We start from the raw sequence: 23264 nt of genomic DNA on the forward strand, positions 1-23264 counted from the left end.
TGTCAGGTTATACAAGTCTAAGAATACATGTTGGTGTTACTGTGCTTTGAACACAACTCGAATAAAGATGAACTGACTGGAAAATGTTTTCTCTGCTGTCCCTGACTCGGAAAACTCACGGTCAACGTGGATTAAATAAAACATCTTTACACTATGTGCCACAAACAGAGAAATCACTCAGACAGCAGACATGCTGTCAGTCATCTTACTGAATGTAGACTGATGATCTAACCACAAACATCTGCTCTCACTTTCATGGCTTCGTTTAGACTCTGATAAACTAAATCTACTAAATCAGGTCGACCTTCTCGTACCAGGTTGGAAATGGTGGTGGAAACCTTCCTCAGAGGTTTTCTCCATATTAACATGACAGCATCACACAGTTGCTGCAGGTTTGTCGGCTGCATCCATGATGAGAATCTCCCGTTCCACCACATCCCAAAGCTGCTCTACTGGACTGAGATCTGGTGGCTGTGGAGGCCGTTGGAGTCCAGTGAACTCGTCATGTTCTAGAAAGCAGCTGGAGATGATCTGAGCTTTGTAACATGGTGCATTATCCTGCTGGAAGTAGCATCAGATGTGGCTGAATGTTTCAGCTGAAATGAAGACTCATCAGACCAGCAACGTTTCTCCATCTTCTATTGTCCAGTGTTGGTGAGTGTGTGTGAATTGTAGCCTCAGTTTCCTGTTCTTAGCTGACAGGAGGAACCCGGTGTGTCTTCTGCTGCTGTAGCCCATCTGCTTCAAGGTTGGACGTGTTGTGTGTTCAGAGATGCTATTCTGCAGATCTTGGTTGGAACCAGTGCTGGTTGGACTTCCTGTTGCTTTTCTATTATCTCCAACCAGTCTGTCCATTCTCCTCTGACCTCAACCAGACATTCTGGTCCAGACAACTGCTGCTCACTGGATATTTTCTCTTCTTCAGACCGTTCTCTGTAAACTCTGGAGATGGTTATGGGTGAGAGTCCCAGTAAATACTCAGACCAACAACCATCCAAAGCCACTTAAATCCTCTTTCTTCCTCATTCTGATGCTCAGTTTGAACTTCAGCAAGTCGTCTTCACCACGTCTACATGACTAGATGCTGCCATGTGATTGGCTCGTAATTAAACAGGTGGACCAGGTAAAGTGGCTCTCAGTGTTTAACAGCCTTCATACAGATTCCTGTGTTTGACCACTGAACTGTCTGATGTTTCCCTACTTTGAAGGAGTTGTGATGGGAATTTGGATGCACCCTTACTGGCTCCTACTAGAAGTTCATTAAATATTCCAGTCTTAACAAAAAATATGTCTAAATTTAATAAATCAGTACACACAAGACTCATTCAGTCCCTGAAGCTTCAAACAGAGGTTCATGTTAGTCTGTCTTGATGTTTCAGGATCAATAGCTGTGCTTGGTCGTGATTAAACCTCAACATTGTGTTAAGAGTGATGGTTTACCTCATTCCTCCGTGTTAGTGGTTTCTTTAGTAAAGGGCATAATAGGAACACAATACCAACTACAATGTTTAAAGCTCTACATGTAAGAATGCAATGATTAGATTTTTCCACATCAACAAAACAGGAAGTTTTTTCCCCCCAAAACAGATGTGTTATTGAAGAAAGAAAAAAACATTGTCAGAATTTCAATTAAATAACCATCAACAACAGTAGAATATGGCTATTTTTATTGAGAAAAAAAAACAACATAAAAAACTAACTGCAAAAAAAAATAAATTTAAAAGTACAAATGTTTGCAGTGGTAAAATATACAGGTCATACACTAAAGCAAGGCTGGCTGCTCACAGACGGAAGCGGTCGGAGAAGTTGGGCGACTCGGGGACTGTGAGAGGAACTTCACTCTTCTTCACCGCGACAGGTTTATAGTGTCTGACGGGCTGAGCTTTGTGCACCTGAGGAGAGGAAGGAAAACGGTCAGACTGCATCACACAGAAAGCTACAATCTGCTGGCCTTTGTATAACTCAGACATTTAACCCACAGCAAGAGGAGTCTGCAGCTTTAATAAGCACAGCTCAAGACAACCGATAGATCCTGATGCTGCCATCACTACTTCTGTTGCTCTGAAAGAACTTTTACTTTCTTGCTGCAAAGCTTCAGTGGAATAAAATACCAGCAGAATACCACAGAACCCAAAGGGAAAATAAAAAATACCCACATGATAGACGAGAGAGAATGGACAGAGATCATTTAAATAACAGGAAAGTTATACAGTGGACAGGATCCTCAGGTTCTTTAGATGGTAACAGCTAAATACTGAACTTCATCAACCCAACCACAGGGCAACATCACATAAATGTCAAGTTCAATACAGTTTTATATCTGGTTTAAATATTTGACTGCTGTCAGGTGGTGACTGATGGCAGCTTTTACCTCTGCTGAGTTCTGTAGCACCAACACAGCAGTGCTGAGCTGAATGTGAGGCAGAAAATCTCTGATTGTCTAAACAAGCCTAAAAAAGATCCAAAAAACAACAAAGTCCTGCAGAAGTGGTGTGTGTTTTTTAACCTCTCCAGTGGACCTGCGTGGTCCGCTTAAAGCAGACAATGTGTTTCCTGTCTGGTTCGGGGTGCAGCTGCTCTGGCTGCACAGCTGCAGTGTTGTCACTGGGAAATGGGAAAATGTTCGTCAGCAGATGCTCTGACTAAAGTCTCTGTACGAAGCAGTGTGAAGGTTGTGTGCAGCTCATCTAACTTTGCTTTAATGATTTTTACTTCATGAAACATCCTTTTACAAATGATGTCTGATGGTTTGTACGTTTTATGTATGAGCTCAAATGACAAATTAATCTAAAATAAAGACGACGATCCTGCTTAACAAAGATCAGAAGCCTTGTTTTACTGTTACCTCGGTGGAATTTTGGGTTTTGTTTAACACTTCAACATGAATCGAGTCTGGCTGTGATGAACCTGCTTTGACCCACACCCCTCTGAGTTATTATGGTCTGCACTGAATAACACCTGGAAATCAAGACTGAGTTGAAGGATCAAACCTGCCAGTCTCACCTGTTCTTGCCGCAACCTGGCGATCTCCTCCTTCACCTTCTGCTCCTCCTCTCGCCTCTGCTCCACCTCCATACGCGCCCTCAGCGCCTCCTTCTCGCTGACCATTCGCTCGTACTCCTGCCACTCTCGGGCCCGGCGCTCCGTTGCCAGCTCAAAGGCTTCCACCACTGTAGAAGAATTAATGTCTTCTCAAGAGTGCCATGGTGGATGATGGTGAAGACAAGAACACAGTGAGTTTCACAGCACTGAGCAGCGCTTCAGCCCCAGCACACAAAGCTGAAGCGCTCTTCAGGACATCTGGACACACGCTGGTGCTTTCAGAACATTTAAAGGTATTTAATGATTCTGTTGCCAAGCTGTTTAGTGAACCACGTGAATGAAGAGTGATGGCTGTACACACAACTCGAGTGCAAACAGAGAAGATATAAGATTAACTCATCCGAACAGTTTGATCTGAAAGCGCCTATCATGTCATCTTCTAATCGGTCTACAACGTATACGTCAGAAAACAGTGAAAAATGTCTGACGGCCGGAAGTTAGTGTGTTTTCAAAGGTTTGTCAGAACGGACCAAAACTATTTTCTAAGAAATTAATAAAAAAACAATCATCTCAGTAAATCCATCATGATCTGTTGCAGACGTATTCAATATGTTGAAAGCTGGGCCAAGTGAGTGCAGTTGATACCACAAGAACATTTTAATGACAGTTCAGTTTTCTTTGTATCAGGACAAAGTTTGTGAACCCTTCAGAATCTGATAGTTTCACATAGATCTTATAAAATGTCAGGTTTCACAAAAATTGGTGGAGCAAGGTGGTGGAAGTATCATGGTTTGAGATGGTTGTACGAAACAACAGGATCTCAAGTCAAAGACTTCAATCTGCCGAGGCAACTTGTCCTTAAAACTGATGTTAGTTCAGGTTACTGTAGAAACTGCAGGGCTCACAACTTCTTTCAGGTGTACCTGATTAAAATTAAACAGATTTATTCCGACGCCGTTACTACTTATTGTTCTTAATGAAGTGCTCATAATCAAAGCAAAGACAGGTAAATAACCATGTTGTTAGCTTGCAGTCAGTAACTCGTCTTACCCACGGCACTCCGGCTCTCCTTTTTGGGTCTGAAAGGCTCTTTATGAACAACAGTGTTGGGTCTGGCTTTGAATACTGCAGCCTCCTCTTGATGTTTCTGCTCCTCTTTCACCTGGAAGACGCAGATCAGTCAAGGTTCAGAATCATTACCGAGGATGAGGATGCTCAGGTAAGCAGTGCCAGTACCATCTGTTCCCAGCAGCTGTTCTTCACAGCTCCTCGTTCATCGATGAGCAGTCTGAAGGGCTCAGGCTTCGTGGGCTCCAGCTTCTTCCTTTCCGGGAGGACCACAGTGTCGAAGTCTGGCAGCGGCTTGGCCTTGAACTGTGGGACCTGGAAATATTCAGGTAACAAAGCGATTCAACAGATGCTCCTTCACTTTGACATCTAAGATTCCTGGTTCAAGATTAGAAACTCCACCTCTTCATTTCGCATCTCCTCCAGCCTTTTCTCTTTTAAAGCTCGTCTCTCTCGCTCCCTCTGTTCAAATGAGAAAGGACACACTTCTACGTGGTGTTCTGGGAGCCGGGGCTGGAATGGAAGGCCAAAGTGAGGAACTGGAGGGGCCTTCACCGGCGATGGCGGTTTAACCTGAACACAAAATAACACATTGACTACAGTTTGCCTTGCTGGCCTCAAGCAAGTCCGACAACTTGAAACTAGTCAGATCCCTCGATAATCAAGCCTTAAAAGTACTCGACAGGAAACCGCTACAGTATAATCACTGCAATTGTCTTTCCAAATTTAAGACCAAAGTGTTGAGAACTTATGTCCTCAGATGTTTGGAGAACGGGTTTCTCCACCAGTAAAAACATCGGTTCAACTCTGCTCTGAAAAAAAGACGAGATCCTAGCGGAGAGCAGAATTCCTGAAAGAAGCTTTGTTTTTGGTCAATCTGCTTTTTGGGTGATTAATGAATAAAATAAACTTCCTCGTGCCTTGAAAACTTTCACATTTTTTAGAAATGGATTTTGATGCCAACATTAGTCCATGGGCACCGTCAGAGTTGTGATTTTTACATACATGGTAGCAGTTATAAATCATTGGATTTTGATAGTTATAAAATTTTTTGCATAAGTAGTTTAAAAGGGGACTAGGTAAATCACTTTGAATGTGTATAGTTTTATTGCCTGTTGAATGGTATTTATATTGTTTTACTTTGACGTGTTTATTGCTTGACCTCTCCTGGGACTGCAGAGGGAAATTAGCTGCTGCCTAATCTGGTACAATGGAATAAATCTTTTCTTTTCTGTGACTATTGTTTTTTTTTGTGCATGGTCCCCAACATTTAAAGATATACATACAGCTGATGTCATTAAATCAAAAGTAAATGTCAACAGGTCTGTAATGAATGACAGAAAGGAACAAAGCAGAGCTGAATGACAGAAACATTGCCTTACTTCCTCGACCTTGCGGTCCAAGCGAACCCTCTTCTTCAGGGCAAACGCTGGAGATTCTGGCACAGTTGGATATGGAACTTTTTTATCTGGCAGTCCCTGTTGAAGGCAAGATTTTCCCTTTAATACACATCAAGATTAATGAGAAAAAAAGATGATCTCTTCACTGAAGCAAGCTTTGAGGGTAAACTCACCACGACTCCCTCCAGGACCTTTTTGGGCAGAGGCTTGGCTTTAAAATTGTTGGGCTTCTCTTCGCTTTCCTGAGGCTTCTTGGTGGCTTGTCTCTCCTGCAGCCTTCTTTCAATCTCCAACTCAAAACCTTCAGGTACGGTGGGTTCTTTCACTGCTGGCCTCTTCAGCTCCTCTGGACCCTCTAGTATCTTCTTGTTCAGCTCCTGGGCCTTGATTTTAAACCTGAGATTAACATTAATTAGTTGACGGTATCTGGTGCAGGCAGAGAAACACTAAACCAGGATGGAACAGATGAACTGATTATCCCTCTCATATGTAGACAGATACTTCATGAGTCATCACGAAGATGGAGGCAAAGTGAAGGTCCTTACTTCTGAAGTTGCTCCACCTCTTCAGCCTCCAGCTCTGCACTGCTCTTAATAGTTGTAGGTCGGCTTCTCTGACGTGTCATCAGGTGAGGGGAGTGAGGCTGTGTGAGCTTGAGATGGGGGTTACCTTTCACTGGAGATGGCCCTGAGACAAAAATAGATTAAGTTACAGAATTAAAAGCATAACAAAGAAAATATTTTACTTCATTGTAATCCCAACTCCTCCCACATGACCCCGCCTCCTCATTTGTCTTGTGGCAGATAAAATGTCAGCACAGAAAAAAGGGGGTGTTTTATCCTTTTAACTGGTACGACTGAATTCATCTTTGAATAAAAGAGATGGATGTAAACACATTTCTGAAAAATAAACCTAAAGCTGAAGTGTCTTAAATCTGTATTCTATTTTTTGGCCAGCAGGGGGCGACTCAAAAAGCCCAGACTTCTGGTTTGAGGTTCATGAAAAAATAAAATGAGATCCAACTTCATGTGTGACCTCCATAAGCATTTCCTCATGTTTTTCTCAAGTTCATGGCCTTCTTTACTCAGAACATTTAACACCACAATGAAACCAGTTCCGTTTGTCCAAATAATATAAAATAACCTGATCAGCTGATTATTGCACATAAAAAACACAAGACATTCCTCCTGTGGTTCTCCCGCCCCATCGTGAACGAAACTTCTCGTGGAGGATGAAACAACTGGACCAACACAAACTTGTCTTGTTTTGCAGCCGCGAAACTTCTACTGTATATGTGTAAAAACGTTAAAATAGCTCTGCATATAGTAAATGTTGTAGTCATTTTCTATGTATTGCTGCATCTGCAGCCAAAAAATATCCTTGTGTTCACATGCTTGATGGATAAAACGGATTCTGATATTCTGTGACTGAATGGACACATAGTAAATATGTCCATTCAAACATAATTGGTTATTGAATGTAAACAGTTAAAATAAAATAAGTTTAGCATCTGTCACACCTCTTTCTTGGGATCTGTGACTGCGCATATGGTAGCGGGGCGGCGTTCGCTTCTGGAACTGCTCGATCTGCTGAGCCATGGACACGTATGTTCCCGGCTCGTCTTCCTTCTTCTTGTTGCCCTTCGACAGGTTGAAGGGCTTGGGTACTGTGGCTCCTCTTCTAGTCTTTACCTTTAAATGAAGCAAACAGACAGGATTAATTGTGTGTTTGGTGTTAACTTTTCCTGTGAGCTGACCTGGAGAGTTGGAACAAATGGACATTTCTGTTAAAGGTGTGTGAGAGAGTAGATGTGCACCAGGGATTGATGGTGGACGTCATCTACTCACTGGTGAGGAGGGTTTGCGAAGCTGGTGGATGAAGTCCACGGCCTTGTGCGATGTGTTTGATGAAGCGGACGCCTTAATACGAGTGTCTGTGTTGAAGTGAAACTCTTGGGGCACAGTCGCAGACAGCAGCATTTTCTTTGGTGGTGGATCTTAAATGAGATTTAGACTTGCTTTAGAGACTTTAAAACAACCCACAACCCAACTCTGAGATCATTAAAGCGAGCCTCAGCCTCAGACAGACATGCACTTACTGCCAGCCAGAGCTGCCTTGTAGCTGGCCTCGTTCTTCTTGCGATGCAGAGCCACTTCTCTCTGGAGGTTTCTGATTCTTTCCATCTCCAGGTCCTCGGAAGTGCTTCGCCTGTTGGGATGAAATTATTGTAGACATTAATATTTTATCTGATTTTCCCCCTACCTTACTTTTTATTGGAGACGCTTATACAAAATGCCAACAGCCACAACCACAGAGGAGACAAATCAACATTCAAAAAGAAAATGCTGCACTTTTAACAGGAAAAGAAGCTAAATCCCATTCTTTATTAATGTTGCATTTTCATTTTTGTCAACTCTTGAATTGATGGTTATGGTTAGGAGGACATTCTCACTAAGTTTTAACTATAACAAAACACTATGTATTCAACTGACACACGCCCACAAATTAAGCATGTAAAGCATCAAATTAGGAATTTGGAGGAAAACTGAATTCTTCAGATTGTCCAAACCATTTTTTGCTCCTACATAAATCATTCATGACTTTAACATGTACTTGAATTGTTGTTGTTGGTACTTAGAAGACTTACTCTGTGTTTGTAGAGGAGGAAGCTGTTTGGTGGGTTTTTGGTGAAACCTTTGCACTAAGTTGGCGACGCCTGCGACAACTAGATCTGAGCTTCAGCTGCCCACTTCTGGGTTTCCTAACAGGAGTTCTAAATTATACAACTACAGTTAGAAACTTAAAACTGGTTTTAATACACTGAAGCATGATGTTCTGTGTAGATCAGAAATGTTAGCAAAGGAGGGAAGGTGGCCACAGAGCAGTCAAACAACTTACTCTTTCTGTTTCTTTGACGGCGGTGCAGTTGGGCGGGTGGTCATCTCTTTACGTTTTGAAACCCTGTAATTAATAAAGCACATGTAGATTTTATTAGACACTTGTATTTAGATCTTTTTAAGGCAAGTCCCTGAAACAAACATTCATTAATGCATTTTCCATGCAGTCACTCCATATAATCATGTAAAACTCACATCTTAAAAACTATTTCCTTTGCTTTTAGTTAAAAAAAAAAATGTTGATTTCAAATCCAAACCAATACAGCTCCAAGAACATGCCAAAGACTCTGAGACACAGACAACACAACGGCTAGATCCTCCCTGTAAATTGCATGTTGCGATAAAGCGGTGCAAAACCAAAAACTGTGATTTAAAAAGTATACAGTCACCAAATATGGCAGGACAAAGTTAGTAAAAACAGTTTGAGGCTTAAAATACATCAGATAAATAAAACAGGCAGCAATCATAACAAAGGACTGTACCTGCATGGCTGTGCAGAGTGTTCTTTAGCAGTCTTCTTCCGTGGTTGGCCACCATTCTGAGTTTTAGAGCCCCAGGATGTGACAATGTTCGTGGGTGGAGATGTGGATATGCTCTGGCCTGGAATATCAATCAGTCCAGATGGGTTTTCATGAACAAAAAAATGACTTAAAAAAATAAATAAATAATAAAAAAAAATAGATTAAATGATCATAAAGCTTTTATGGAGGGGAAAAAAAGCACTGACCAGAGTCCACATTCTTGTCAGGGATCACGCTGGTTCTACCTTCATCATCTTGCATTAACAGCTTGTCAGGTCTTGAAGGAGTGATCAGGTGACCATCTGCTCCCCCAACATTTTCTACTCATTAGAGGCAATAGGCAAAATTAACTTCATATAGCCTAAGGGGATGTTTTGTTTTCTAAAATACAGTTATTTAACTCATGCGCAAAAAAAAAAGAAGAAAAAAAAAAAACAATAAATCAAATTATTTAAAAATAGCTGGAACCATATTAATCAAACTATATGTAATGGCAAATAAAGTTTTACAAATGGAATATTTTGCTGACTTTTAGCACCCTGCTTGCTTGGGAATGACAGCGATTCACTTTAGCAGGACAGCACCCGGAGTAAACATTAAAACACCTTAAACTAAAAGACTTAGTGTCACTCAACACTTTTAAGTCGTTCTTAACTGAATTTGAAACTAAATCTTTTGCCTGTAATTGTTTTAGTTAATTTTGTTTGTATTGATCTTGTATTGTATTTATTATGTGTGAATGTGTGGAAGTATGTTGCTGTAACCCATTGTTGTAACTGTGCTGCTCCTGCTTGGCCAGGACACTCTTGCAAAAGAGATTTTTAATCTCAATGAGTTTTTATCCTGGTTAAATAAAGGAATAATAAAAAAAAATAAAAATAAAAAAAAAAAAAAACGTGAAAGCCTCCATCACCTATACCCTTTCCATTTGTTTTGTTTGGCAAAAAAACAAACAAAAAAACAAAAACAAATCAGTAATCCAAACTAATGAGAGGAGAAAAAAAACAAAACAAAGGAGCCAAAAGTATGAAAGCATGTGCATGTGGTGCACTGCATTACTGGCCACATTCATACACACTAAACTTCCATTTCGAGATGTGGATGCATAAAACATTAGTTTAAATATAAATCAAGAAAGCCTAATGACCGTTTTTCACTGTGTGGGTAGAAGGTTTGCTGCAACCTGATCCATGCACAACCCCACCCAAACTTCCGAAAAACAGTCCATTTATTTCATAAGTCAAATCTTGCAGTGTGAAGAAACACTAGGTACAATACAAACATGTTTGTAAACTCGCACCACATGGCCTCTGTTAGTATATAATCCATAACACAGGTCACTTCCTGTATGAGAGAAACTTTTCCATGACAATAAAAAGTATGCAGTTAGATTAAGACATTTTCCGTATCCGTTTCTCAGTTTAAACAGTCGATAATAGGAGGCTAACTAGCCCATTAAATGCTAGCTGGATAAACACACTAATGTGACACATACCAAACCACGTATCATCGGTTTGTGAATTCACCAGCTCCTTGAAATCCACGACGTGGGTCGGGGCGTCGAACTCGTAGCGCTCGGAGGTATCGCCAGAGTCGCTTTCGGCCATAGTCAGTCTTTCTTTGTTCGTCAGCTAACCTCAAACACAAATCAAACAGACAAATCTTTAATTAATGCACTGCCTTGTTTACTGAGAATATCGCTGTTATTTTTTATACTAATGCTATAAAATAAAAATATATATGTTTTGATGAAACAACTGGGGAAACTGGCTATGCTAAAGATACCAAATGGCTTGTAAACGGTTAATAGTAAACACGTCCAAATTCAAGTTTTCTCATAATTTAGAGCTAAAAATAGTTACCGAAGAAAACAGAGATTGAGTTACCGAAGAAAACAGAGATTGAGTTAACATAACACATATCTCTATAAACGGACAATTGACACGACTGAATAAACTGTTGCCTAATTCTTAACATAAAACACCGAATAAAAGAATAAGCGCTCACTTAGGCTACGTATTTCTATCAGTACGAAATCAGCATATTAGTAGGAAATATATTTGCTGATTTAAAAAACACACACACAAAAAAAACAACAAAGCAAAACAAAACACGTTAAAAGTAGCTGAAAATCTTACCGTGGACTTCTGTTCTACCAGCGACGAAGATAAAAAATGCAACCGTCGAGGGAAGCGCTACAGTACGGTTTAAATTGCCTCCATTTTAAAACAGCCAATAGCTAACCTTTTGGGCAACAGCTCGCCACTGATTGGCTTACATAGTTCAACTTCCTACTAACTGACCACGTGACACGAGTTAAATCTTTTATATACAATCTATGGTTAAACCATATGTGCGTGAACAGAAAAAACGTAAAGAATTGTCAACCTTGCTTTATCTTTATGCATTATGATTGATAAAAAAAATACAATTAAAACTGTGTCATGTTAAACGACAAAAAGTTATTTAAAGGGAACGATAAAAAAAATATATATATATAAGTTTAGTTGTAATGCTTTGTAAACTGCTAAACAATTCAGATAATCAACTGAAAAGGTGAAGTTTTAACTGCTTATGCATACTGTACTTATGAAACGACAAAAAATTGGGTGTTTTTGACAATGAATTGTTGCACTTTATTGTTAAACTGTGTATGCACAATAATTAGAATTGATACTATGAACTAAAAACATGTTCTTATTTTAAGGCCATAGAATTTAGGCTGAAGAGCTGGCGATTTTCAGGAATTTAAAAACTTAAGTGTTGGATAAATAACGTTGCATTTGCACAGAGATTTAAAAAATGAGTGATGGCATCTGTGTCCCCATCTTGTTGATACACACACGCGCACACACGCGCACACAGAACTACGTTTCTGGGCTGTGAAATGGCTGTTGATTGGTCAACTTGCTCGTCACTCATAACTTTGCTTCTCTCATTGGGTGGAAGTAGAGATTTTGGCCGGGTGCTTTATCCAGTATCGGGGGTGGGACTGTTGGGTCCAACAGGAAAACTAAAGAAAGGCGAGTATCTAATTTAAAACGTCAAAACTCTGTAAGTTATTTTTCGGAACACTTCTCTGTTCATTTGCTTTGCATGTCTGTGGAGTTGTTAGTATCAGACGGTTTGAAAGTGACTTGTTTTCGCTTGACAGAGGACCAGCGGTACCAAAAACTATGTAAAGTTAGCAAGCTAACAGTTAGCTTCTTCAGATGGGCTAGGCTCTGTTAGCTGACATTTCACTTCCGTAAAGAACATTTTTCAAACACTAACATAATTGACAAATAAAGTAAAATTAGGTCGACATTTTTAAATATCTTGAATATTTCCTCCCAAAATTTAGCTGTTAATTAAAACCGCTGTTTACGGTACAGGTTAATGTTAGTGAACAAGATAAGTTAAAATACAACGTAAACTTGCTAAATGAGCTTTAACCCTTAATTATGTCCTCATCTGTGGCGATACTGTGTTGGAATGTGTTCTTATGGTTTAGATCTTTCTGTAAAACCTCAAAAAGTTCATATGAAGGGGCTACAGAAAGATTGCAATGAATCTGAAAGTAATTTAGCAGGAGAACGGTCTGCTACGATTATATACAGAACAATAATTTAAGATAAATCCCTCTTTCTATTATCAGTTATCTTTTTGTAATAAAAGATTGATGAGACTATCCTAATCCCATGAGTTGATCAATATGGTAAAACCTATAATATTTAACTTTAAAAGCAGTATAAAATACATTGGATTTTGAATGAAGGAAAAACCGTGATGCTTTTAATGTTATTATTGTGTTGCGTTATTTTCATAATGTAAATTTATTGTGGTTCACTGAGTGTGTTTTTTTTCATTTATTTATTTCTAACAAACATAGTGTGGTGCCAACATTGCCCACATGGAAGTTAAATCTCAGGAATAGTAATCCAGACTAGTGGAAGGACTTGAAGCCTATCTTTGGATGTTGGCTGCTTTTTGTTCTGTTTTTTTTTTTTTTTTTTTTTTTTGTCCAGATGATCCCACACTGCTTCAATAATGTTGAGGTCCATGCTCTGATTCGTCACTTCATCAGACCTGTTGCCGTTGATTTTTGGTCCAGTTCTTGTCATGTGGCATACTTCATCCTTTTCTTCCTGTTTCCTTCCTAACGAATGGCTTCATGGCAGCCACTCTTCCATGCTCTCCATTTAGATTTATCTTCATTTAGATGGATCAACTGAAGGTCCAGATGCATCTCTCAGGTCCTGAGTCAGGTTTTTGCTGGATTTGTTCCTGTTTCTTCAGGACAACTCTTGCACATCCTGCTTATCTGTTGTAGATAATCTGTCTCAGTCCAGACACTACTTCTTTTTGCCCTCTGCTTGTCCAGTTCATTCAATGGTTTTAAGGACATACAGCACAACATGCTGAGAAATGCCAAGTTTTCAGCAACCAGCTCTTCGGGAATCACCTTGTTGCTGCTAAAATCATATTTTCTGTCTGTCAAACAGCTTTCTTAGCTGTTTTTCTAAGATCAAATGAAAGAAATGGGAACAAAATATGTCTTTGTGACAGGTAACAAAGATCCTAAAGATGCAATTTAAAACTTTTTTGGCTAAGTTGTCTGTTATGTGTTGACACAACACTGGTTCATCCCTTGAGTTAGAAGCTTTTTTTCCACTTAAATGATTCATTGGTCAGTGTTAAGCCACATAATTAAACAAAAAGAAGGGAAAAATAATATTTAAAATGGTCAGGTACAAAGAATGAGCAGAAATGAGTGAAAGAGAAGACAATGTCCAAAGAAAAACTTTGAACGTCCTTCAGAAGGCCTGAAGACCATTTGACCAGATGATAAGAAAGCGTAGGTGAACCTACTTCCTTGGAAGAAAAGTATAAAGACATGAGTGCTAGAAACCATTTGTACAGCTGTCCTTGTTCCAGCTTCATCGTGTCGTTGGTAATTCACCACTTTTCATTGTTGCTATATAGCGTTTGGTCTGATTGTGGTTAGACTGGAAAACGCTGCTGGTTGTAATGAATTGCAGCAACACCAGTGTTGCCAAATAGCTGAGCCAGGAACTTGTAATATGTTGTGATGACACTTTCAGACTGTGTTATCATTTTGCTCACAGCTTTAAGGAAATGTTTGTCACGCATACACCTTCCAAAAGAGATCATTTGGCTGATTTTCCATCATGTTTTCACACTGGTCGCTCACCAGTATTTCCTGTTCAACCTTTCCACGTCATGGGTCAGAAGGTTTTTTTTGTTTCCTTTTACAGTATCGCTGCACTCTGGTTAAAAAGGAAGGTTTTGTTTATTTATTTGTTCTAATTTTGGTGTAAATCACACTGTTTCATCTGTTGTCTTTCAGATGGCTGCAATCAGAAAGAAACTGGTCATAGTTGGAGATGGAGCCTGTGGGAAGACGTGTCTCCTCATAGTGTTCAGCAAAGATCAGTTCCCTGAAGTCTACGTTCCCACCGTGTTTGAGAACTATGTGGCAGATATTGAGGTGGATGGTAAACAGGTAATTATGAGGATAAATGTTAAGTTAACAGACTGACGGTGTGGGTCATCTGAGAAAACATGTACTTTGAGGATCTGAAAGCTTTTTTAAACATAAGTTCTGTCATGTAAGATGAAGAATGGGCTGATGTGTAGATTGTTGATATCTTTTAACCATGTTTTAATTTGTTCCTTTGAGACGGCAGTCAAATGACACTTAAGTAGATTTGATCAACTCACCAGAGGTAGCCATGTCATGATTTTCTTGGTACGATTATTGCCAAAGAAATAAAATTACGATTTTACAATTATTCTGCATTAATTAATTCCAAAACACTATAAATGTGTAAAATCACATTAACACTCCTTATAGGGCTTTAAGTTTTATTTATTTATATCTTTTTATGGCAACATAGCAAAACAATATAAAAATAAAGTACAGTAACCCCCTCTGCTGTGTGAAGAATAAATAAATCCTACATTAGATCTCTGGATCTGGATTTCTCAGTGAGAAAACAAATGGAAAAGGCTGCAGGACCTCTATCTGGACCCGGGAGGCTTATTTTTTAAAAATGCTTTTGAACATTTCTTTTTAACCTAAATAGAGAATTTAGAAACAGGAAAAACATCTAGCTAGCTTAGACTTCAGCTGTCCTTTAGCAGAATAGCTGCTGTTTGACATAAATAATCCTGAATCAGTGGAAATAAAGAAACAAGACCACATGTCTGGAATTAAATTTTTCTTCTACAAAATATTGCACACTTAAGGCCCATTTATGCTCCCTTATGTACGTAAATAGCGACATCCATTTCAGACGTTGCTCATACGGCACGTCCTCATACTTCCATGCGTGTTTTTGTTGCCATGTCAGTTCCTCCACTAGTGTGTAGTGCTGAGTTCAAAGTTCCCGTGAGCCGACGTCAGTTACAGACAGCGTTTAGCAGCAGTAATGCACCGGTATGAAGCTGTTTCCGACCGCCCAACACACCCTAAATACTCGCATACAGTATTTCTTCAAAAGCTTGCACAGTTTCTACAGCTGTTGTTTCTGGTTGTTTTGCTCTGTCTTCTGCATCAAGCAACGGAAAGCTAAGTTCCCTGAAAACGGACAAAATTACGCACGTAAACGACGCATAAGACGTCCGTCCGTCTGCGTATCCGTCTTCTGCGTTGAGCATAAATGGGCCTTTAATCTAAATGACGTCGACCTCATGCCGAGTTGGTTATGTTTGAGCAGCAGGACTATCCGTCAGAAAGACATATTTCGGTCTCTTTCATCTGTATAAGATAACATTCAGTGAACGATGATGAATGCGTCATGTTTGCTCTAAACCCAACCAGTCGTACATGACACGATAAGCTTTAATGTCAGCGTTAGAGCAACATTATTGTCATTTAACCAAACTGCTGAGCATTTAACTTTATTCAACATGAAAACCTGCAGGTGGCGAAACATTCAGAGCATTTCTTTCTTTCTTACAACTTTTTATGTCATGCTTAACTGGCTGGCTAGCCATCCTCCACAATAACACCTTGTTCTTATTTTTTTATTTCTCAAACAATCAAAAAAGGATGATTTAATCCATTTGTTCGAAAGGAACTCTGTGACACGCCGCTTCTGCAGCTCCCACGGGATGAAAACAAAGCAACACAAGCAGCAGCACGCAGATCTAACTTTGTTTTCGCTCCGTACAGAAGTTGAACTGATCTGCTGATGAGGTTCAGACATTATCTTTTATGGAAAGTGAAGATTTTGAGGTATATTTACAATCAATTAATTATGGTGTTTAATATTGTGATTATTTGTGGCATTAAGCAATCATGACATTCCCAACTGACTTCCGGACGGCTTCGAGGAGATTCTGGTCCACCATCCAGTAGCTCAGGAGGGGAAAGCAGTGCTCCATCAACACTGTGTACAGTGGGGATGGGGGGTTGCTGACCTCGACTCGGGACATTGTGAGACGGTGGAAGGAATATTTCGAAGACCTTCTCAATCCCACCAACACGTCTTCCGATGACGAAGCAGAGTCTGGGGACCCTGGTGTTGGTTCTGTTGGCTTCATCTGATCGTGATCTTCAGCTCTCACTGGAGCGATTAGCAGCCGAGTGTGAAGCGGCTGGGATGAGAATCATCACCTCCAAATCCGAGACCATGGTCCTCAGCCGGAAAAAGGTGGAGTGCTGTCTCTAAGTTGGCAATGAGGTCCTGCCCCAAGTGGAGGAGTTCACGTATCTCACAGTCTTGTTCATGAGTGAGGGAAGGATGGAGTGTGAGATCGACAGGCGGATCGGTGCGGCGTCTGCAGTGATGCGGACTCTATATCGGTCTGTCGTGGTGAAGAGGGAGCTGAGCCAAAAGGCAAAGCTCTCGATTTACCGGTTGATTCCTACCCTCACCTATGGTCATGAGCTGTGGGTAGTGACCAAAAGAACAAGACCGTGAATACAAGCGGCCGAAATTAGTTTTCTCTGCAGGGTGGCCGGGCTCTCCCTTAGAGATAAAGGGGAGCCCCCCTGGAGGGACTCAGAGTAAAGTCGCTGCTCCTCCACATCGAGAGGAGCCAGATGAGGTGGCTTGGGCATCTGGTTAGGGTGCCTCCTGGACACCTCCCTGGTGAGGTGTTCCGGGCATGTCCCATCACAAAGAGGCCCCGAGGAAGACCCAGGACATGCTGGACGGACTACATCTCTCGGCTGACCTGGGAACGCCTCGGGATCCCCCCTGGATGAGCTGGTGAATGTGGCCGGGGAGAGGGAAGTCAGGGCATAGGCAGCTACCCCCGCAACCCAACTCCGGATAAGTGGTAGACGATGGATGGATGGATGCCACATGCCATGATCTCCGTGGTTTAATGTGGGCTGCAGCGTAACACCTCCTGTTGGTGCTCATGTTGGCATTTGATATGATGCACTGTAACAGTGTGTTTTCAGTATTATAGCCATGTTTGCTAAAGTTACTGACTTTCTTTGAAAAAGATGAATAAACTACACTGATAGTCTGTTCCTCTGAGCCCATGACTTTTAATCTTTATAATGAATCATACAGTATAGATGTATTTATGTTGTACTGTCCTCGGACATATAGTACCATCATGCTCTGTTCTTACAGGTGGAGCTGGCTCTGTGGGACACAGCAGGTCAGGAAGACTATGACCGCCTGAGGCCTCTCTCTTATCCAGACACTGATGTCATCCTTATGTGTTTCTCTATTGACAGCCCTGACAGCTTAGGTGAGTTTTCCTGTTTGGTAATATTGTTTTAACAAACACTTTATTTACATCTGCTCCACATTCAAAATGTCCACCTTGTGCTTCATCCAGAGAACATCCCAGAGAAGTGGACTCCAGAGGTCAAGCATTTTTGTCCCAACGTTCCGATTATTCTGGTGGGGAACAAGAAAGACCTGCGAAATGATGATCACACGCGCAGAGAGTTGGCCAAGATGAAACAGGTCAGTGAAGGTGTTGCCTCATGAAGCTCCGTTACATGTTTTAAAACATTTTGGGTATATATGTTACATACTTTTAATGCCAAAACTGGTCTACCAAAGGAGGATCAAATGACGACTGCGTATTTATTTATTGGACAATAAACTTTTTTAAACAAAACTAAGGGAGTCATCATAAAGCTTTCCTGACATCCTGTCTTACACTTTACAAATCATAAAGATGGTGAAGAGAATGAGCAATCAGGAGACATGGTGGCGATCAGGCTACACTTGTATGTACAGTATCTCACATAAGTGAATCCACCCCTCACTTTTCTGCAAATATTTCATTATATCTTTTCATGTGACAGCACTGAAGAAATGACCCTTTGATACAACATGAAGTAGTCAGTGTACAGCATGTTTAATAGTGTAAACCTACTTTACACACAGCCATTAATGTCTAAACTGCTGGTAACAATAGTGAGTACACCCCTAAATGAAAATGTCCAAACTGGGCCCAATTAACCATTTTCCCTTCCTGGTGTCATGTGACTCAGTAGTGTTACAAGTTCTCAGGTGTTAATGGGGAGCAGGTGTGCTAAATTTGGTGGTATTGCTCTCAGACTTTCTCATATTGGTCACTGGAAGTTCAACATGACAACTCATGGCAAAGAACTGCCTGGAGATCTGAAAACAGAATAGCTGTTCTACATAAAGATGGCCTTGGTTATGAGATAGGGCTGGTTTAAAGAAATCAATTTATTCATTTGAACTGATTTAAATTAAATAAGCCAATGTTGATTCATAAAACTTGAAGATCGATTTTTATATGTCTTCTTTTCAGGTAACGTAACCCTACTCTCGCGTGACCTACTGACAATGGGGTAGTTACTCTTAAAAAGTAATTAGTTACTAGTTACTCATTACTTCTGTAAATTGTAATGAAATTACTTTACTCAATACTGCATTTGAAAAGTAACTTCACTGCTTATTATTTTACCATATAAATTTACCTTGTAGACATGGACAAACATCATAGCTGAATCATCGCTGCCTGTCTGCTGAGTGTTTACTGTATATTGTAAACAAAATGGTTTTAAAACCACAAGAACAACGTCCCTGTCTGTGGGAAGAAATGGCCATACTTGTCTTATCATCATTTTATCTAGTATTTTTCTAAACCTGGGCGATTCAGTAACTAGCTTGTTAATTTCTGTCTTACTAGCTGCTGCACCCCAGGAAATGTTGAAAAAAGCTTAGCTTGTTTAGGCGGGTTGGCTGCTTGTTTAGGCGGGTCGGCTGCTGAAGGACTCCTTCCACTGACCGGCGAGCAGGATCTTTCACCACAAGTTTGGACTGAAACTGGACTGAACTGAAAATAATGCAAATATCACCACTGACTAAAAGCCACTGACACTGCGCCTTTTCCACATACGCTGGGACACCAGCCCAAAAGTAACGCGGCCCACTCGGAATCCTCCCAAACCTCTCGATTAGCAGATTGATGCGTATTTCAGCGTGAGAAATCGGAGGTTTAGCGTGAGAGCGTAAGAAGCCACTCAAATGCGCAAGTCTCATGGGAAATGCGTGAGAGTGGGCATCCCTGTAAACAAATGCGGCGTACCAGCCCGCACAGGTTAAGTGCTTCACCACGGTCCTGTGCTGCAACATGCTGCTGTCAAGTATGACACAAGAGATATCACCCCGCAAGAAACCAGAGCGTTCAGTCGGGATACTCCATAGTGTCATACACAGTCTATGGTAAAGTAAGATAGAAAATAAATAAAAAATGATCGCAGAAGGCAAACTTATTGCGCTCATTTTTTCTTACTGTGCAATTAATTGACTTATCGCGACAGGCCTACACACAACTGGTTTCCTGTGTCCCCTCCATCCAATCAGCATTTCTTGCCGAGATGATGTCACTTTCAGATGTTTTCATTCACCAGTGTGGATTAATTTCACCTGTAAAGTATTTTGCAGCCTCTTTTTTTTTTTTTTTTTTTTTGCAGCCTATTACTTATTACTATGTTTACTGTTGACTAAAGGCCCATTGATGCTTGCACCTGCATATGCGTTTACGCTTTGGCCCATCTTGTGTTTTGTTTTTGTGCGTAGTTGGTGCCTTTTCAGGGGCCTCATGGATCCGTCGCTTGATGCAGCAAATGGAGCAAAACACCAGAAACCGCAGGGTCAGTGTTGAGCAGGATAGCTGAAATGTCACCAGCCAAAGGAACAAACCAGAGAAGAAGAACAGGAGGAAGAAGCAGAAGAAGACATGCGTCTTATTGTGCAATGAAATGGTGGCAGGGCGGTTTCCTGGAGGAAGCCTGCTGTTCCGTGTGCTGTTGTGTAGCTGCCTAACCTGACTTTCCTCCTGAAGTCCAGAATAAAGTCAAGGTGTCTTTTTCGGCAAACAGTCTGTGGCTGGGTGGCCAGGTTGCTGTGGTGGGGGCTGGTGGGGAAGGGGGGGGGATTAGAGCTCATGGGGGAATGGGTCATGGGTCTGCTCTCCTCCTCGCTCTCTCCCCTCCCGCTGGAGGCTCCTTCGAGGTGGGTGGGGGCGCTGTGCCTAGGGCCTGACCAGGATATGTGTGTGCAACCTGGGGTTCTCAGGTCCCCTGGTGTGGTAGCGTGGGCTGCCAGGGGTGGGTGGGCGTCCGGGGCACTGGTGTGTTGGGCTCTTGGCCGGGCCGGGCCTTTGCCCTTCTGCCCTTGGGTGGTCCTGGGGAGGCAGGGGCGCCTACAGCGGCCAGCTGAAGAGTTGGCTGCCTGGGAGAGAGTTCTCTCTCACACACACACTGAGGGAGCCCTGAGGGGGTCCTGCGACCTGGCAGGTAAATGCTACCACCACCATCTCATGGCTCCTTCCAGTTTTTAATTGCAGTATAAGTAGCCCACACTCATGCACACACAACTCAGGCAGGGGGGCGGGGGTCTTCCTACGCCCTTGTGTCCTGGGACGCGCTCGGGACTGCGGGGGGTGGAGGTTCGGTGCCGGCCTGGAGTTCTGTGCGGTATGCTGCTGGGCGCTGTTTGCCCTGGGAGGCGCTCTCAATGCTGCATCAGGGGGCTGGAGAGATCTCAGGGAGAATGTATGAGGTTGTGTGAGTGTGTGTATATGGAGAGGGTCGGGTCACATTCCCCTGGCCTCTCTGAGCTGCCCTGATGGTTGGGGGGGGACCTGCGGACATGTTCTTGTCCCTGGGATGCCTAGCCTTGGTGTTGGGTTGGCGTGGCCTGCGGTGGTTTTGCCTGGGGCTGTCAGGCCCCGGAGGGTTCCTGGGCGGGGCTCTCTTGGGGGGGAATGGGTTGCTCTTGGGCCTGTGGGGTGCCTGCCCTCCGTGCGGCCCGCTGAGCCTGCTCACCGTTGCCCTGTGCTGCCTGGTGCCCCTGTCCCGTTGCGCTGGGGGCCTCAAATCTGGGGGCCCCTCTGCTCTGGTCTGAGTGAGCCACTGCTCTGTCTGCTTTGGCTGTCCTGGGCTTGGTGCTCTGTGGACCTGCTGGGCCTTTGGGGCCTCAGGCTCCCCCCGTCCCCCACTGATGCTTCGGGGTGCGGTGTGATCACGGCTCTTCCCTTGCAAGCACACATTTCTTTCTTGTTGCATGGCCACACATGCAAGTTCACACGTGCACGCTCACAAATGGGCTCGTCTCTCCATCTGCTTCTGACTAGATGTAGCTGATGTTTGTGTGTTGGTACGTTTCTCTGCAGCTACGTTTGATGACTACTGTACTTTTTCATATCATCTTGTTTTTCCTTTATGTATCATGTAGTACTGTGGTAGTTTATATTGTCTTTTTTAGGTGTGTTTTAGGCGGCCTAGACAACTGTTATTTACACATTTTAATCCAGTCTTTTCTCCCTTTCACTACACGGATTCGGTTTGTTGAATCTGCATCGGGTCTGTCAGTGAGGTAGTTAAATCCACCATTTCACCCACTTAGTGCTGTGTTTCTTTTTTCTCCATCTCTTCTGATTTTCTTCCACAGTCAAAAGGCCATAAGTTGTCACTCAAAGTCCACACAAAGAACAAAGTTGTGACAATAAGCAAACTTAGATGCAGCAGAACCTAACTGGCAGCTGGAAGTGGACTTTGTGGTGTGTTCAGTGGCCAGTAGTCAAGATGTGAGAACACCCAACAGGATTGTTGTTGATGATAATTTGAAGCATAACTTGGTTGTTTGTTCTTGTTCTAAGTGGAGTTTTTTTCTTTTTGCCTCATAATTCTGCTTTGTCTAAACAGGAGCCAGTAAAGTCGGAAGAGGCGAGGGACATGGCTAACCGCATCAACGCTTTTGGTTACTTGGAGTGCTCGGCCAAGACGAAGGATGGCGTGAGGGAGGTGTTCGAGATGGCCACCAGGGCAGCGCTGCAGGCCAAGAGGCGGGGAAAGAAGAGCGGCTGCGTCCTGCTATAGAGCCTCCAGTCACGGAGGTGGGGGAGGGGAGGGTGGCTCTGATGTGTGACTTCAATGATTTTAATTCAGTGTGATGGATGAGTGAAAAAGTCAAACAAGGCCAAAGGGAAAAAATAAAAAGGGAGAATAATCATTCAAGTCAAAGTTATATATTTTAGCCATTAAATAAAATGACTATAATCTTTTCTTGCGGATCCATTAGACCTGAACTCCAGAGAACACAGAGAGGGAAACATCTCAGAGTCAGATGGTCTTCTTCATCCTGACCTGCAGCTTTCTGGTTTGTGAAAGTGATCGGAGGCGTTTCCATCCATGTGTTCCTGCATTACTAACCGTCTTCCATGGCTCGCAGCATGACTGCGCTTGTCTCTCAGTTAACCAGTTCAGACATGACTCACCCTCAACAAGGGCAGTGCTGTATTTATGCTTTGCACCAGGTCTACATATAGTAATAACTTTTATTATTATTGTTATTATGCAAGTTTTTCATTTTTCCTTTATTTTCCTGCAGACTCAAAGTTTCTTATTCATGGCAATGTAGTTTTGGATGTACAAGTTTTATTATTTGCATTTAAAAAAAAAAAAAAAGAAAATCTCGCAGTGATGAAACCATTTTTTTAGTCTGACTGAGGCCAGTTTTAGGGTATAAACGGGTTTTTGATTTATTGACCTTTTCATACCACATACTGTATGTGGATAGAAAATATTAGTTTATTCATGTCAGAGTGGAAATATATTTTTGCCGCTAAAACGTCTTGATGTTCCCTAAACAACTCATGTGTAAGCATTAGGTGTTTGAAAAAGATCAAAATATGGCAGCCCTGCATAAAAGTTACTTCATCCTTGCGTCCCAGCAATATACTCAAGTTTTAAGTAGATTAGATTAAAAGTTGTCTATGGGAGAAAAAACATGCATGTATTGTGTAGTTACTTGTATACATACGAGAGGAAATTCTGTCCAGTCTTCGTTAACATTTACTTTAAGCTGCCCTGTCAC

The 23264-nt window shown here is 41.9% G+C and overlaps 2 protein-coding genes across 4 annotated transcripts; one reads left to right on the forward strand and one right to left on the reverse strand.

Annotated features, from left to right (window-relative positions):
* Window positions 1–1708: 1708 nt before the first annotated feature.
* On the reverse strand, window positions 1709–11164 carry tpx2 (TPX2 microtubule nucleation factor). 2 transcript variants are annotated; one of them, XM_042003139.1, is made up of 17 exons: window positions 11067–11164; window positions 10424–10559; window positions 9135–9248; window positions 8890–9007; window positions 8409–8471; window positions 8158–8283; window positions 7609–7718; window positions 7358–7506; window positions 7030–7201; window positions 6056–6197; window positions 5684–5906; window positions 5493–5588; window positions 4513–4683; window positions 4279–4425; window positions 4093–4204; window positions 3004–3170; window positions 1709–1892 (listed from the first exon to the last, which is right to left on the reverse strand). In XM_042003139.1, exons 2-17 carry the CDS (start codon window positions 10533–10535, stop codon window positions 1782–1784), a joined length of 2133 nt encoding a protein of 710 aa, XP_041859073.1. In that variant the 5' UTR covers window positions 10536–10559; window positions 11067–11164; the 3' UTR covers window positions 1709–1781. The 2 variants fall into 2 exon arrangements, with proteins under 2 accessions (XP_041859073.1, XP_041859072.1); XM_042003138.1 differs by having other exon boundaries at window positions 3004–3188.
* Window positions 11165–11851: 687 nt separating this feature from the next.
* Window positions 11852–22917, forward strand: LOC121651181 (rho-related GTP-binding protein RhoA-C). Of its 2 annotated transcripts, none has more exons than XM_042003153.1 (5): window positions 11852–11951; window positions 14279–14434; window positions 17526–17646; window positions 17737–17867; window positions 22094–22917. In XM_042003153.1, exons 2-5 carry the CDS (start codon window positions 14279–14281, stop codon window positions 22265–22267), a joined length of 582 nt encoding a protein of 193 aa, XP_041859087.1. In that variant the 5' UTR covers window positions 11852–11951; the 3' UTR covers window positions 22268–22917. The 2 variants fall into 2 exon arrangements, with proteins under 2 accessions (XP_041859087.1, XP_041859086.1); XM_042003152.1 differs by having other exon boundaries at window positions 11878–11982.
* Window positions 22918–23264: the final 347 nt, after the last annotated feature.

The sequence above is a fragment of the Melanotaenia boesemani genome, chromosome 13, assembly GCF_017639745.1.
Source record: "Melanotaenia boesemani isolate fMelBoe1 chromosome 13, fMelBoe1.pri, whole genome shotgun sequence".
In the NCBI taxonomy this organism is placed as follows: Eukaryota; Metazoa; Chordata; class Actinopteri; order Atheriniformes; family Melanotaeniidae; genus Melanotaenia; species Melanotaenia boesemani.